The sequence below is a fragment of the Mustela erminea genome, chromosome 4 (assembly GCF_009829155.1).
Source record: "Mustela erminea isolate mMusErm1 chromosome 4, mMusErm1.Pri, whole genome shotgun sequence".
Taxonomy (NCBI): Eukaryota; Metazoa; Chordata; class Mammalia; order Carnivora; family Mustelidae; genus Mustela; species Mustela erminea.
Genome location: NC_045617.1, coordinates 148,217,059 through 148,230,536, shown reverse-complemented (window position 1 = coordinate 148,230,536; position 13,478 = coordinate 148,217,059). Strand labels below are relative to the sequence as shown.

General features: G+C 47.4%; 4 protein-coding genes across 4 annotated transcripts; 1 reads left to right on the top strand and 3 right to left on the bottom strand.

Moving 5' to 3' along the window:
- Positions 1–956: 956 nt before the first annotated feature.
- LOC116587650 (histone H2B type 1-M) lies at positions 957–1,578 on the bottom strand. The gene has a single exon (XM_032338277.1). It carries the CDS (start codon positions 1,370–1,372, stop codon positions 992–994), a length of 381 nt encoding a protein of 126 aa, XP_032194168.1. The 5' UTR covers positions 1,373–1,578; the 3' UTR covers positions 957–991.
- Positions 1,579–1,766: 188 nt separating this feature from the next.
- Positions 1,767–3,019, bottom strand: LOC116587618 (histone H1.4-like). The gene has a single exon (XM_032338246.1). It carries the CDS (start codon positions 2,934–2,936, stop codon positions 2,289–2,291), a length of 648 nt encoding a protein of 215 aa, XP_032194137.1. The 5' UTR covers positions 2,937–3,019; the 3' UTR covers positions 1,767–2,288.
- A 2,755-nt stretch (positions 3,020–5,774) lies between these two features.
- On the top strand, positions 5,775–8,198 carry LOC116587669 (histone H4). Its single transcript, XM_032338297.1, has one exon. The coding sequence runs from the start codon at positions 5,803–5,805 to the stop codon at positions 6,112–6,114; it is 312 nt and encodes a 103-aa protein (XP_032194188.1). The 5' UTR covers positions 5,775–5,802; the 3' UTR covers positions 6,115–8,198.
- Positions 8,199–12,352: 4,154 nt separating this feature from the next.
- On the bottom strand, positions 12,353–12,838 carry LOC116587646 (histone H2B type 1-C/E/F/G/I). Its single transcript, XM_032338274.1, has one exon. It carries the CDS (start codon positions 12,796–12,798, stop codon positions 12,418–12,420), a length of 381 nt encoding a protein of 126 aa, XP_032194165.1. The 5' UTR covers positions 12,799–12,838; the 3' UTR covers positions 12,353–12,417.
- Between the last annotated feature and the right edge of the window lie 640 nt (positions 12,839–13,478).

Below are 13,478 nucleotides of genomic sequence, written 5' to 3'. Positions count from 1 at the left end.
ACCATTCTCTCTGGTTCTTTGTGGTACCCTGATTAGATGTATGGCAGCCAAATTTACTTCTAATTCCAGATCTCTTAAATTCACTTTTACATTTCTCTTCCCGCATTTTGGATCAACTCTGCTTACAGAGTTCATGTAAATTCTTCATCTGGGGTCGATAGACTATTTGGCCTATCCAGCAAGCCTTTAATTTTAATTTTCATATAATTAATTTACACCTAGGTTTATTTCTAGAATTTGTATTTGGTTCTTTCAAATCTTTTTGGAAATTCCTTTGTATTCTTGTGACCCGGAGGGCTTTACAGTTAAATGCTGCTGTTTAAAGATTAAAAGAAATAGGACTTCTTAGGAGAGAAGCTATGGTAGGTGACAGCATTTGAAGCCCTCTCTGACAGGAGAGGTTCCCTTTCCTGTCCCTCTGCCTTTAGGACACAGCACAGACCCCACCCCCCCAGCAAAGAGGGGAGGAATTGCAAAGCTAGCACACCAGAAAAGCGGATGTAAGATTTCCATTAATACTCATATTGTCTTCAGCTTTTTTCAGTATTACATATCTAAAAAGAAAGTGAAAAGCTCTGAACAGAACAGTTTTCAGAGCCTTCCATTATGTGCTTCCACGGAGTGATATTTACCAAGTTCCTGAACAATGTAACAATGAATTTGGAGCCCTGCACATGGAAACAGAAGGTCTACATTAGAAATGGCATTTTCATTTAGAATTATTAGTTTCGTGAAACTAAAGGAATAATGGTTCTATTGAACCGTTTTCGCTCATAGTGAGAGCTCAGTTTATGGTGGGTGTTGTAACTGACAGGGAAATGAGCACATACTTTTTGCACGGCCCTAAATGAAAGTGAAGCTTCTTAGCTTTAAGCTTGGTAGGATACATCTGAGAATAGCTTTTAGAAAGAATTATAGCTCATTTATTGACAGCATGCGTGGCTCTGAAAAGAGCCTTTGGGGTTGATGACAGGATGCTTACTTGGCGGGCTCACTTGGAGCTGGTGTACTTGGTGACGGCCTTGGTGCCCTCGGACACGGCGTGCTTGGCCAGCTCCCCGGGCAGCAGCAGGCGCACGGCCGTCTGGATCTCCCTGGACGTGATGGTCGAGCGCTTGTTGTAGTGCGCCAGGCGGGACGCCTCGCCCGCGATGCGCTCGAAGATGTCGTTGACGAACGAGTTCATGATGCCCATGGCCTTGGACGAGATGCCGGTGTCGGGGTGCACCTGCTTCAGCACCTTGTACACGTACACCGAGTAGCTCTCCTTGCGGCTGCGCTTGCGCTTCTTGCCGTCCTTCTTCTGCGCCTTGGTCACCGCCTTCTTGGAGCCCTTCTTCGGGGCTGGAGCGGACTTGGTGGGTTCAGGCATCTTTGTATTAAAACTACACTATTGCTAGAATTTTGGGGTAAAGTGTCTGTCTCGGCAAGGCCACGTTCATTTATAGATGCGGTATTCCTCGAGGTTAGTAAGGTCATTTACGATTGGATTAATTTTAGTGTGTCGTCACAAATGCGAATGTAGGAGATTCTAGAAGATCTAGCTTTTCATTGGCTGACTGGATGGTTTGCTTCGACCCAATCAGAAGGTCTGGAGTAGGCTACCCGAAGCTACTATAAATAATCCGCTTCAAGCAACAGTATGTCCTTTTTTAATGGTTGAGTAGGTGAAGGTTTCGTGGAGAAGATGTAACTGGGTTTGTGTGTGGACAAGTCGCTGGGTGGTACAACGTCCTACTCTGGGAGGGGTCTCGCATTTGGTTTTGACGTCCTAGATACTGGTCCTGGCGGGCGGGTGCTTATTAGGGGAGAAGCGCGCCATTCCGCGACAGCTAATTTAATGGGAAGGACCAAGATTTCTGCAACATGCTGGACTACAGTGGCCGCTGAAATGCCTTCTGTTCTCTCAATGGATTTGGTGGCTTAAGCACTTAGTCTTTAAGGTGGGTATATACATTACTCTAGCGTCCCCCAAGCACACGGTGACGGGAAACTTAGTAAGTGAACTATGGCCCAACTTATGCTCCCTCTTAACGCACCGTGTGGAATGTGGGTCAGTAAATGTTGAAACCGCGCACTTCAAGAAAATAAAGGGGAAACTAGGGTTCCAAAATATTAAATTATATTATAGTGCACTTAACTAGCGTCCCGGTAGGTGTCGCCCCTGGTCCGTGGAGTGGTCCTTCCCGCCACGCCCCCTTCCCCTGCAGAGTGCAACAGCTCTTCTCTTGAGATCTTGGGTGGCTCTGAAAAGAGCCTTTAAAGATTCTAAACTACTCCATATTCTCTTACTTCTTCTTGGCGGCCGCCTTCTTGGGTTTGGCCGCTTTAGGCTTGGCTGTCTTGGGCTTCGGGGCTTTGGCCTTGGCTGGGCTCTTGGCCGCCTTTTTGGGCTTGGCAGCCTTGGCCTTCTTCGGACTCTTGGCCACTTTCTTGGCGACAGCCGCCGCCGCGGGCTTCTTGGCCTTCTTGGGGGTCTTCTTGGCGCTCTTCTTGGGGGCGCTGGCCCCCGCGGCCTTCTTGGGCTTCTTGGCCGCCCCGGCCGCCTTCTTGGGCTTGGCCGCGCCCGCCTTCTTGGCCTTGGGCTTGGCCTCGCCGGAGGCCGCCTTCTTGTTGAGCTTGAAGGAGCCCGAGGCGCCGGTGCCCTTGGTCTGCACCAGAGTGCCCTTGCTCACCAGGCTCTTGAGGCCCAGCTTGATGCGGCTGTTGTTCTTCTCCACGTCGTAGCCGGCGGCCGCCAGCGCCTTCTTGAGCGCCGCCAGGGACACGCCGCTGCGCTCCTTGGACGCGGCGACGGCCTTGGTGATGAGCTCGGACACCGGGGGCCCGGACGCCTTGCGCTTGGCGGCACCGGCGGACTTGCGGGCCTTCTTCTTCACGGGCGTCTTCTCGGCAGGGGCCGGAGCGGGAGGCACGGCAGGTGCGGTTTCAGACATCGTGCGTTGGGATTCCTGACGGGAAAAGCGGAAAACAAGAAGAAGAAAGTCTCGGAGTTGAGCTGCGCGGCCGGCGCGCGTGTGTGTATATATACAACCACGACGCCGCGCGCTGATTGGCTCCCGGCTCCGTCCCCAACCTGACAGCCACCGAGTCTCCGCTCTGTCCCGGAATTGTGTTTGTTACAACCGAGGAAAGCAAAAAAAATAAAATTTCCCGTGGAGGAATCACACCGGTTCTATTCGGGAGCGAAGCGGGACACCTCCTGCTTTGAGGTCTTCATGCTTTCTTCTTCCAGTTTGTATCTCGTTAGTCTCAGCTTTTTTCAAAATCCCCTGACACTCTCAGAGATTCACCGGTCAGAGAGACAACTTCTCGATTTTCCCTTAAAATATAAATTCTTCCCTTTGTGCTTTCAATCTCTTGCTCTCTAGTGATATTCTAGACACTCTTGGCTCCTCATATATTCAACAACTGCTCAGTTCTCATGGAGATTTACCCAGAAAATCTGTTTCATATGAAGAGAAATAACACAGGCTGTTCCTCCATTTCGCTACAAGAATGAGAGTAAAGGATGCTTGGAGTAACAGCTAATTCTGACAAGAACAGTCTTTATTTTGTTTACAAAACCGTTATCATAGTTTTTAGTAACACTTCGGCGGGTTAGTTAATTTGGGGGTTTCAGGTATTCAAGATTTGTCCAGGGAATTGGGGAATGCAGCAATGTCTGGTCCTCCTGAAATGGTTTTTGGATTTAGGTTTGCCATAGATGATGGGAATCTTAGAAGAGGCATAAAAAAGAATTGTCTCCCCTTTTTGGTTGGAAATATTATCTTATTTGCATTGATTTTATTTGGGGGGGGATCGGTTACTAATATATTTACAAGTATGGGTACAGATTTCTGCTGTGCTTGTAGAAGAAAAATATGGAACGGATTAATGTAATAGAGTCAACTTTTATACACATGTACAACAGACAGACACAGACATTCTCATGCTTATGTAATTCCCTTGAGAGAAGGACATTTTTTAAAAAGTATGTTTTATATTCTACCTTTTTTATTTATAGAAGGAAACACATTACAACTGGTGCTTAATGTTGAATAGAAAATAGATTTACAACAGAAAGTGATGTAATGTGCTTTTCTTCACTCCTTAAATTCACTCTTTTTCTTTAACATAGTATCTTCATTTTGAAACATGTAGCAATTTGTGGTCCCCTTCCATGGTGAAGGAAACAAATGGTGGGAATGCACAGAGCAGAAGATTTCACCCTCCTTTGTGATCCCCTCAAAATCAAGAAATGACTGAATACTTCTTTCAGCACATCCAAGGGAAACATGAAAGTTAGCATCATTGTAGGTTAAAAATGAACATGATTCAAATGGGTGAGACAAGATGCACAAGCAACTCAGTATAAGTCATTTTTACTTTCTGTATCCACTTGTCATGGAGCTAGGGTATTCCTATTCTTCTTATGGTGGTTTGATTCCATAACTGGTTTTGAAGATTATTCAGTGGTAACAATGAGGAGTATGAATTCCAGAAAGGCTTAGCCGTGGCAAGCTGTGACAGTAGTCAGTGCATACAAGAAACAGAAAAAGGAGAATTACAACCATGTTGGGGGAGTTAATAGAGATTCAGTGCCAAGAAAGAAGAGCTGTGTATAGGCCATGTCAATGTAGGGAGACTCCAAAGTACTGCCCCAGTCACCTTCATGGGGTCATGAGTATTTTGATGTGGATAATTTCCCAGTCTCTCGCTCCCTTCAGGTGCATCGTCCTCTTGCTTAACTCTCAAACTTGTATTTCTGGGCACTTGCTTGATATTTGCCTTTGCACCTTCGTACACCAGGCGACATCTTGCTATGATATCTTTGCTGCTGGTAAGTGAAGAAAATCGTTGCCATTTACCCTTACACAACCCCGTTAGTGTATTGTTACCAATATATGGGTTTTATTCCAAAATTCATGGCATTTCCCAAAGTTCCTCTCTGTACATTTTCAAAACCTAGAGTCTTTCAAGGTTCTGATGATCCTAAAGATGGGTTCTTGATCAGTTCGGGTCATGGAATTCTTTGCATATCTGATGAAGCTAATGGGCCTCTTTCCAGAATAATGCTTTTAAGTGCTTAAGAGAATACACATAGGAATGCATAGGAAAAGAATTATTACAATGGTGTTATTACAATACCATTACCAAACTTACCAAAACCCCTAACTGTTGTATTGTTAACAGGTATATTTATTAATCCATTAAAGTCAAGGATTGCCCTTGTGAGCAAGAGCTACCAGTGTAGATGTAACGGATTCCAATTTGACTTTGAAAGGTTTAACGTTCTCCTTAGTTCTCCCATAGGGCTGTCCAGCTGCATCCCCGCGAGCCTCGCTTAGCGAACCAGACATGACTCCATAAGACAAACACAAACTTAGCGAAAAAGCTGTGAGGAGCCTCAAACTTTAAACTTTATTTCCAGCGTCTCCTAGGGACAACAGCCAGTAGTAACTGAGTATTTCTCGGGTTCTCTGGTAAGTGTGAAGTCCAGGTAGGAGGCTTCTTTGTGGAGAGCGTGTGCGTTGGTGCCCGGCACAGTGGCTGCAAGTGTGGCACGCTCACGCACACACTGATGACCCTACATGGGGGGGGATTTGTGGAATTACACCCACCCCATGCCCGCACCGCCACCCTTACGCACAGTCGCCTCAGGTGCTCCGCCTGTTTGGTGTGCGCGGCGCTGGGCGGGAGCTGAATGTGGTCCCGCCCCTGCCCTTCCTGTTTTCAAACAGGTCCGTCGCCTTGCTATAAAAGGGCTGCTTGGCGCCCCAGCTCGTGGTGCTTCAGAGGTTTGGAGAGACTTGAGTTACCATGTCTGGTCGCGGCAAGGGCGGGAAGGGCCTGGGCAAAGGGGGCGCCAAGCGCCACCGCAAAGTGCTGCGCGACAACATCCAGGGCATCACCAAGCCCGCCATCCGGCGGCTGGCCCGGCGCGGCGGCGTCAAGCGCATCTCCGGCCTCATCTACGAGGAGACCCGCGGGGTGCTCAAGGTGTTCCTGGAGAACGTGATCCGCGACGCCGTCACCTACACTGAGCACGCTAAGCGCAAGACGGTCACGGCCATGGACGTGGTCTACGCGCTCAAGCGCCAGGGCCGCACCCTCTACGGCTTCGGGGGCTGAGCGTTTTTGTTTCCGCTTCGGAACTTTTCGTATCTCACCCAAAGGCCCTTTTCAGGGCCACCCATCTAGTCGCCAGAAAGAGTTGTTCATTTCTTGGTATATAATTATTTGTAATTCTTTTGCTATTTCTAGGTTCTAGCTACTGTGCGTCTGCGTTCGGTTCTCTGAGAAACAAGTGAAGTTAGGCAGTTTGTACTAACAGGTGGAGTGGGTACGTTTGTTTCCCTGTCAAGAATTCTTTTGTAGAGCTGTTTTGACTTTGAATCCAGAGAGACTTTTCCAAATGCAACAGTCTAGTGTCTGTTGGCTCGTAATGGCGAATAATCATGATCTTCTAACAATGCTGTGTAGTTTTCAGGTAACAAGTGATAGTATTGCCTGCTTGCCACACATCCTGCGGGTTCGGGGCTGGTCTTTCAAACTTATTTCTTCAAATCCCACCTGTATGGATCAGGAAAAAATGCAAGTTTTTTAAGTTGGTTGCTCATTCTGTTAACTTAGTGTCAGACTGTCCGCTTTGCCAATGTGTATGTGTTCACAATGGTTTTATATTTTAAAGAATCTGAGAATCATTTCACCGTAAGCTGGTCATTTTCCAATAAAATTTGTTCACTGGAACATAAAGGGATAGCGAGTTAGATGGGTCTCTAGCCTTAGGCAACATGTCCTGGCTTTTCTGGCAACAGAGGTAAGAATGTAGCCAAAATCTCTTGGAAGTCAGCAGAAGTCACTCTCAGGTCTGGGCTTTAAAACCTTCCCTCTTTCCACCCAATAAAAAGGTAATGTTTGACCTAGCAGAGGCATCAGGTCCTAAGGGACAGCAGAGCGATGACTTGAAGGACAGTTGTCCCCTCAGAGCTGGATTAATCACATTGCATCTGTCCCGTGTGACATGAATAACTGTCTTTAGGCTAATTTATTGTCGAACCTCTGTTAAAGCAACTTAATTTTACAAACCAAATACGGCTTTGTTTTCTTAAATTAGGTAGCAGTGTGGACAGTCGCTTTATTGATCTGAAACTGCTTTTAAGGAAAGATGATTCCAAATGGGCGTCTTTCCTTAGTGTATGTTCTACTGTGTTCCATTCTGGACAGAACACAAAAGTAGGAGCTCATTACATGTTAGAAACAAATGCACGGACCGTCCAAACGTCCTAGGCAGTTGTAATCCGGATGTTTCAAAGTACTGGCTTCTTTTGGTAGAGTTGATCTTAACAATAAGTGTATCACAAACTCCTTTGAGAATGTGTTAGAAAATATTCCTGTGGATATAGACATTTCATGAGGCTGTGTTCCCATGTTTCCTCTGTTTCATGTTTCTTCTGAGGCTCATTCCAGGAACTCCCAGGGCTCCGTGGACTCGTGTCAGTAACTTGGAGTCTAGGACTTCAGGGTCTGAGATCAAGACATCCAAAATGTAAGAGAGGAAAGGAGACATATTACATAAAGAACAAATTGAACAAGAATAATTTGTCACTCTTTATTCACTGTGGACAGTAGACCTATATATTCTTGAGAAGTTAGATGAGGTCTTAACAGTTTGTGAGTAAGAATGCAAGATAAATAGCCCAATTTGAAAACTTCTGATTCTCAGAGGCCTGAATGACCAAACTGACTCAATCTCAGATGATTTGGGAGTGAATAAAAACAATAAGGAGTTTATTTTCAGCCCGATTCAGAGAGTAGTCCATGAATTTTTCTTAAGGCCTATCGACCCTGTATCTCATCATCAGTCTCGGTAAATACACTGTCAACTTCTAGGTATGTAGTAGTCTATATCATTGAGCAAATCATAGATTAAGTTTACAAGTTCCCAATATCCCCTCAGAGATAAAACAAAACAAAACAAAACAAAAAACAAACTGGAAACATTATACAGAACGATGCTTAGTCTTTGGGTTTGTGTCGTCTTTGGTCATGTCACTTAACCTCTCTGTGTTTCTGTTTCCCCATTTGTAAAATGAGGATAACAGTAATATCTACCTTATGGGTTTGGGGTGAATAAAATCAAATATTTGGTACTAAGCTTTTTGCCTAGTACATGGCACATGGTAAATAAAGCCTTTATGTTTTCTCTTTCATTATTATTGCTCTCACTTTTATCATTATTCCTCATGAATTAGAGACCCAGTTAAAAAGATGAGGACTTTTAAACCATGAAGACATAATCTTGAAGTCCCCAACTGGCATTTTCTATCTTTGTGGTCTTTGGCAAATCACTAAGTGCTTCCATCTGTAATGCAGAAGCAGCTTCATATTTTTGTGAGGATTGAGTGAGACAACTCGGTAAATAATATGATTATAGTATGTGTTCAACAGATATGCATTACATATATTCATGTGAAACTGTCAGTATATGAATGCAAGTTCTGTAGAGGCAATCATAAAAAATTGCAGGTAATTTAAGGAAGAAAAAAGTCTCTTGAAAGAGATGTTCTCTGACCACTCTGAAGAAATCCCTGGGTCCTCAGGCCTTTCTCTTCTGTCCCTTTCCCTGGTTTCTTGGATAGTAGATCCACTAAATTCAGTTGGGAGGGTGCTGGCATCAATCAGACACGATGGCCCAACAGAAAAGGTGACAATGTGGGGACTCTTGGGACCCAGAGAAGAGGCAAAATCCTGAGCTCTGAAGTGTCCCATATGTCTGGGTTGCCGTTTAGTATCTGTACCCTGAGTTTCCAGTGAGTTCCATTTACGGCATCTAACTGTTCTATGTGTTCTCACTTCAGTGATGTCACAGCAGATTGTCCATGACCTCCTCCCTGAAAGTATTTTCTTGACTTCTGTGAACCTACCCTCCTAGTTCTCTTCCTCACCATGTAGAATCTTTGGCTGCCTTCTTTCTAAAGTTTCGAGTGCTTCTTTATTCTTTCTCCATGGGTAAAAGGCAGTTTCAGCGTGTGCCAACAACAGTAAAGTTTCTATTTCCAAACTCTCCAAAAATTCCATGTTCAGTCCCCAAGTTGTTCTGATTTCCAGACTCACACGTACAACAATGCACTTGACCTCCAGTGGAACGCTTAAGAGTTTTTAAAAATTGTCATGTCCCAGTCTCTGAAACCTCATCCTGTCCCATAACTCTGCATCATTCACCGAGGAAGTGCAGCAGCGCTGTCAGGTGCGGGTCAGCACACGGCCTGGAGACGCAGTCTGCTTCTAACCCCAGCCCCACACCTTGCTCATCCCTAGTCAACTAGGAGAGAATAGTTGGGTCTAGATGCTGTGGGTGGTGAGAGGACTAAGTGAGCTACCCTTTGCAAAGAGGTTGGTACAGTCTCTTAAACACACGGAACGTGCTCGGTCAATGTCAGCTCCGTGTTTCTTCACCCACGAGACCCTGTTCATCGGTACCTTCTTTAGACTTTCTCCTCCCATGACACCTGTAATAATGTCACCGGTGTTATTGCAATAACCTCTCCCTTCCTCCTTCTGCTGGTTTTTACCTTTAATCCCATAAATCCCATTTTCCACACAGCAGCTTGGGTGCTTTCAAATTCTAAGAGTTTCTCAGGGCACAATACAACTGGCTGCCCTCACTGGCCCACAAGGTCGGAAATGCTCAGCATCTGTTGAACCCCCAGCCCTGTCTCTTACACCTTGTCTCTGCTTCCTAGTCCCCCAGCTCACAGCACTTCCATCCTTGAGCACACACTCCTTCCTACCCTGGGGCTTTATTGGGCTGACAGGGAGGTGGGGTGGGGCTTGATCCCAGGAACCCATGGTCCTGACTTGATACTAAGGCAGGCGCTTAACCAATTGAGCCATCCGGGTGCACCTGATTTTTCTTTCCTCATATTCCATAAGAGAACCTTCCACGCTGGAAGGGGCTTTGGTTAGCTCGTTATACAAGTATTAGATGTTCTCAAAGCATAACAGCTAGCAGCAGAATTTGTATCTTTGGGAACTTGGTGGCTCAGTTTGTAAAGTGTCTGCCTTCAGCTCAGGTCAGGGTCCCAGGATCCTAGGAGAGAGTCCCACATCAGGCTCCCTGCTCAGTGGGGAGCCTGCTTCTCCCTCTGCCTGCTGCTCCCCCAGCTTGTGCTCTGTCTCTGACAAATACACAAATAAAAAAGCCAAGTGCCCAGATATGCCCCAGAGCTAATGAAACAAAAACCCTGAGAGTGGGGCTAGCAAGCTGTCCTCTAACAAGCCTCCAGGGGATTTCGATGCACACTCAAGGTTAGAAGTGCTGCTCTGTAAACTCAGGACATAATTCCCTGTTGGACCTGGAGTATGAATGAGCCAGATGGAGGCTCTTTCTGCCTAGAAGGCCTTTGTACCAGGCTTTGCCATTTCCCCTCCTTCACCCTGACACAGTCTCAGTTTTGTTCTGGTCTCCCCCCTTCGTTGCCTTGTGCCCCAGGGAAGGCAGAGTTTCTCCCTGTTCTCAGGGATCAGGTCCTGATTCAGCCACAGTAGTCCTGATGGTCCCAGGCTCTTAGTAATGACTGGTTTGGGGCTGGGAATATGGCCAGTTCTTTGTGACTGTGAGAGTCTTTAATGGTGCAGATCAGCTTCCCCAATAACGTTTTGATTGAACTGAAAAGTGAGTCGATTAAAGAACAACAACAATAACTGTGGTGTGTGTGTGTGTGTGTGTGTATGTGTGTTGGGACAAAGTTGCAATGGGGGGGGGGGGCATTTCAGGAAGAGAACATTTGCAAAGGCCTGGAGGCTGGAGAGGTCTCAGGGAATTCCAAAACGTGGGGAAAAGCAAGAAATGAAAATAAAACAAAAATGACATGAAATCAAAACAAAAAACCAAACCTGAAACATCAGAGAAATAAGAGGAGGAAGAGAATTCTCTGAGGTTTGGTTTAAGTTTTCTGAAAGGGGTAGACTACAGTGTTGGATTTCCGGTTTCATGCAGTAGGGGGATCCCTGAAAGGCAGAGGGAATCAGACAGGATCCAGTATGCTTTCTTACACGACTCTCCCTGTGGAATGAAACATAGATTCTCCAGGGACAGAGGACTTTTAGTATCATCTCACACTGAAATCAAGATGGTCAGAAAAAGTTGAGGGGCAGCTGTAATTTGGCAACTGAAAACAAACTCTCGTTGTTTCTTTGTGCTTATTTTGCTCTTCTTGAGAGAACAGAGGGAGATGGGACAGTCGGGTTGGGAAGGCTGGCTGGGAGTGTCTGGAGGACGGTTGGCTCTTCTTGGACGCATTCGGGATTTCCACTTACGGGTGTGGTGCAGGCAAGCCAGTCTTTCTCACCTAACTTCCAGAAGGAAGCCTCTAGGTCACGGTGCCTGGAAAATGAGGGAAGGAGACAAATCCTGCTTTTAACTTTCAGGGTTTAGCGTCTTTGGCATCAAGTGATCACAAACAGCAGCCTTCCAGACCTTGGTGTCCAGCATTAGTATGTTAAAATGCATGGCCCGAGTCCACATCTGCTCTCCAGGCTCTGACTGGCCCGGGTCCCTGTCTCCTTTGCCACACACAGCTGCTCAGCGAGCCGGTGGGGGGGGGCGAGACTGGAGACAGGACAGGTGGAGGGCTTGGAAGGAAGCTAGCACAGAAAAGGACGGACTGGGAGCTGCTGAGCCACCCAACCCTCTTAGTCCGGGACTGCACTGGAGGGTGTTGGTCTGGGAAGACACTGGGGGATCATCTGGGAGCCAGAGAGGAGAGTAGGGGTGAATGGATTCTTCTCCAGGACACTCTGAAAAACTCAAATGTAATGACGATCGCCTATTCACAGCAGCTTCAGAAGGAAAGCGGTAAAGCACAATGAACAACTGGTAAGAACCTTAGAGTCCTTCCTGGAGAGCTGCAGCCCCCGAACACACATTTTAAAGTGCTGAACCAGACGCTCAGGCAGGACTCAAAAAGGCCAGGAAGCCGGCGGGGGAGGGGGAGGGGAGGATACGAGTCGCAGAGTCTTACAGATTCCCTGGGGCGCGAGCCTGGAGCCACCGGAACAGGAAGTCCCGCCTTCTGGCGGCGGGCTTTTCGAATTTCACTCTGGCTGCGGAGACCCTGTGGGGTGACCCTTGAGAAAAGGCGGAGTCCGCGCCCGCGGCAATGGTGGGAAGGTGGCCGTGAGGTGCACGGGCTGGGGGAGTGAGCGCTGGCTTCTTCGGCGCGCTTTCGTTTCCGCGGCCGGGCACCCTGTTCACACAGGGGACGCCTGTCAGGACCACACGGGATGATGTCCCAAGTGTCCCCCATTAACCTAAGAGAACCCAAGCTGAAGCCACAACGCTTGGTAGTGCGCAGCTCCGCCTGTGAAAACATGTGGCTCTGAAAAGAGCCTTTGGGGTTTGGTATATATCAAGAAGCTTACTTGGCGGGCTCACTTGGAGCTGGTGTACTTGGTGACGGCCTTGGTGCCCTCGGACACGGCATGCTTGGCCAGCTCCCCGGGCAGCAGCAGGCGCACGGCCGTCTGGATCTCCCTGGACGTGATGGTCGAGCGCTTGTTGTAGTGCGCCAGGCGGGACGCCTCGCCCGCGATGCGCTCGAAGATGTCGTTGACGAACGAGTTCATGATGCCCATGGCCTTGGACGAGATGCCCGTGTCGGGGTGCACCTGCTTCAGCACCTTGTACACGTACACCGAGTAGCTCTCCTTGCGGCTGCGCTTGCGCTTCTTGCCGTCCTTCTTCTGCGCCTTGGTCACCGCCTTCTTGGAGCCCTTCTTCGGGGCCGGCGCGGATTTGGCGGGTTCAGGCATGCTGAGTCGCTTTCCTCTGGCAGAAGAGAAAACGGAGCCTGAGCTAGGATCCTGCCTATTTGTAGGCAGTGGTATGCAAATGAGGGATGCGTTTCACGATCGTTGATTCGTCGGCTCGTAGTGCGGCTGCAGGCTAATGATTGGCTCCAATTCTTCTCTCCATTGGTCCTATCCTGAGAGCAGTTATTCCCCACTCCGGGCGATTTCTTCAGTTAACCTTGTAACCAAGTTCAGATTACTTTATTAACATTTCATATTACTTTTTAAATTAGTTTTAGAAACTAGATGTTACTTTCTCTCGTGTTTCGAATTGCCAAAGAGGCAAAGCTCAGGTCTAAGTCACGCCTCTGATTTGCAAGTCCTGGCACAGCTGCTGGGAAAGCTGTATCTTTACATTTGAATCTGGGTTTTGACCTGTGAGAGAGATGGTAAAGAGGCTGTCAGCCCAATAAGAAACTCTCTAGACACACTGTTCATCAGAGAAGTTCTGAATTGAGGGAAAATGACCAACGCCTTGACTACTGCTTGCTCAGTGATGGAGCAGGAGCTGTCCTAAGACCGGAGTGACCTCAGATAGACCCCCTGAGGTAGATCCTGATGAAGCTCAGGCTACTGGATAACCAGTAGCTTGATGCTACTGGATAACCACACGCCTTACCGTTGGGCAGCGAATTCTTTAC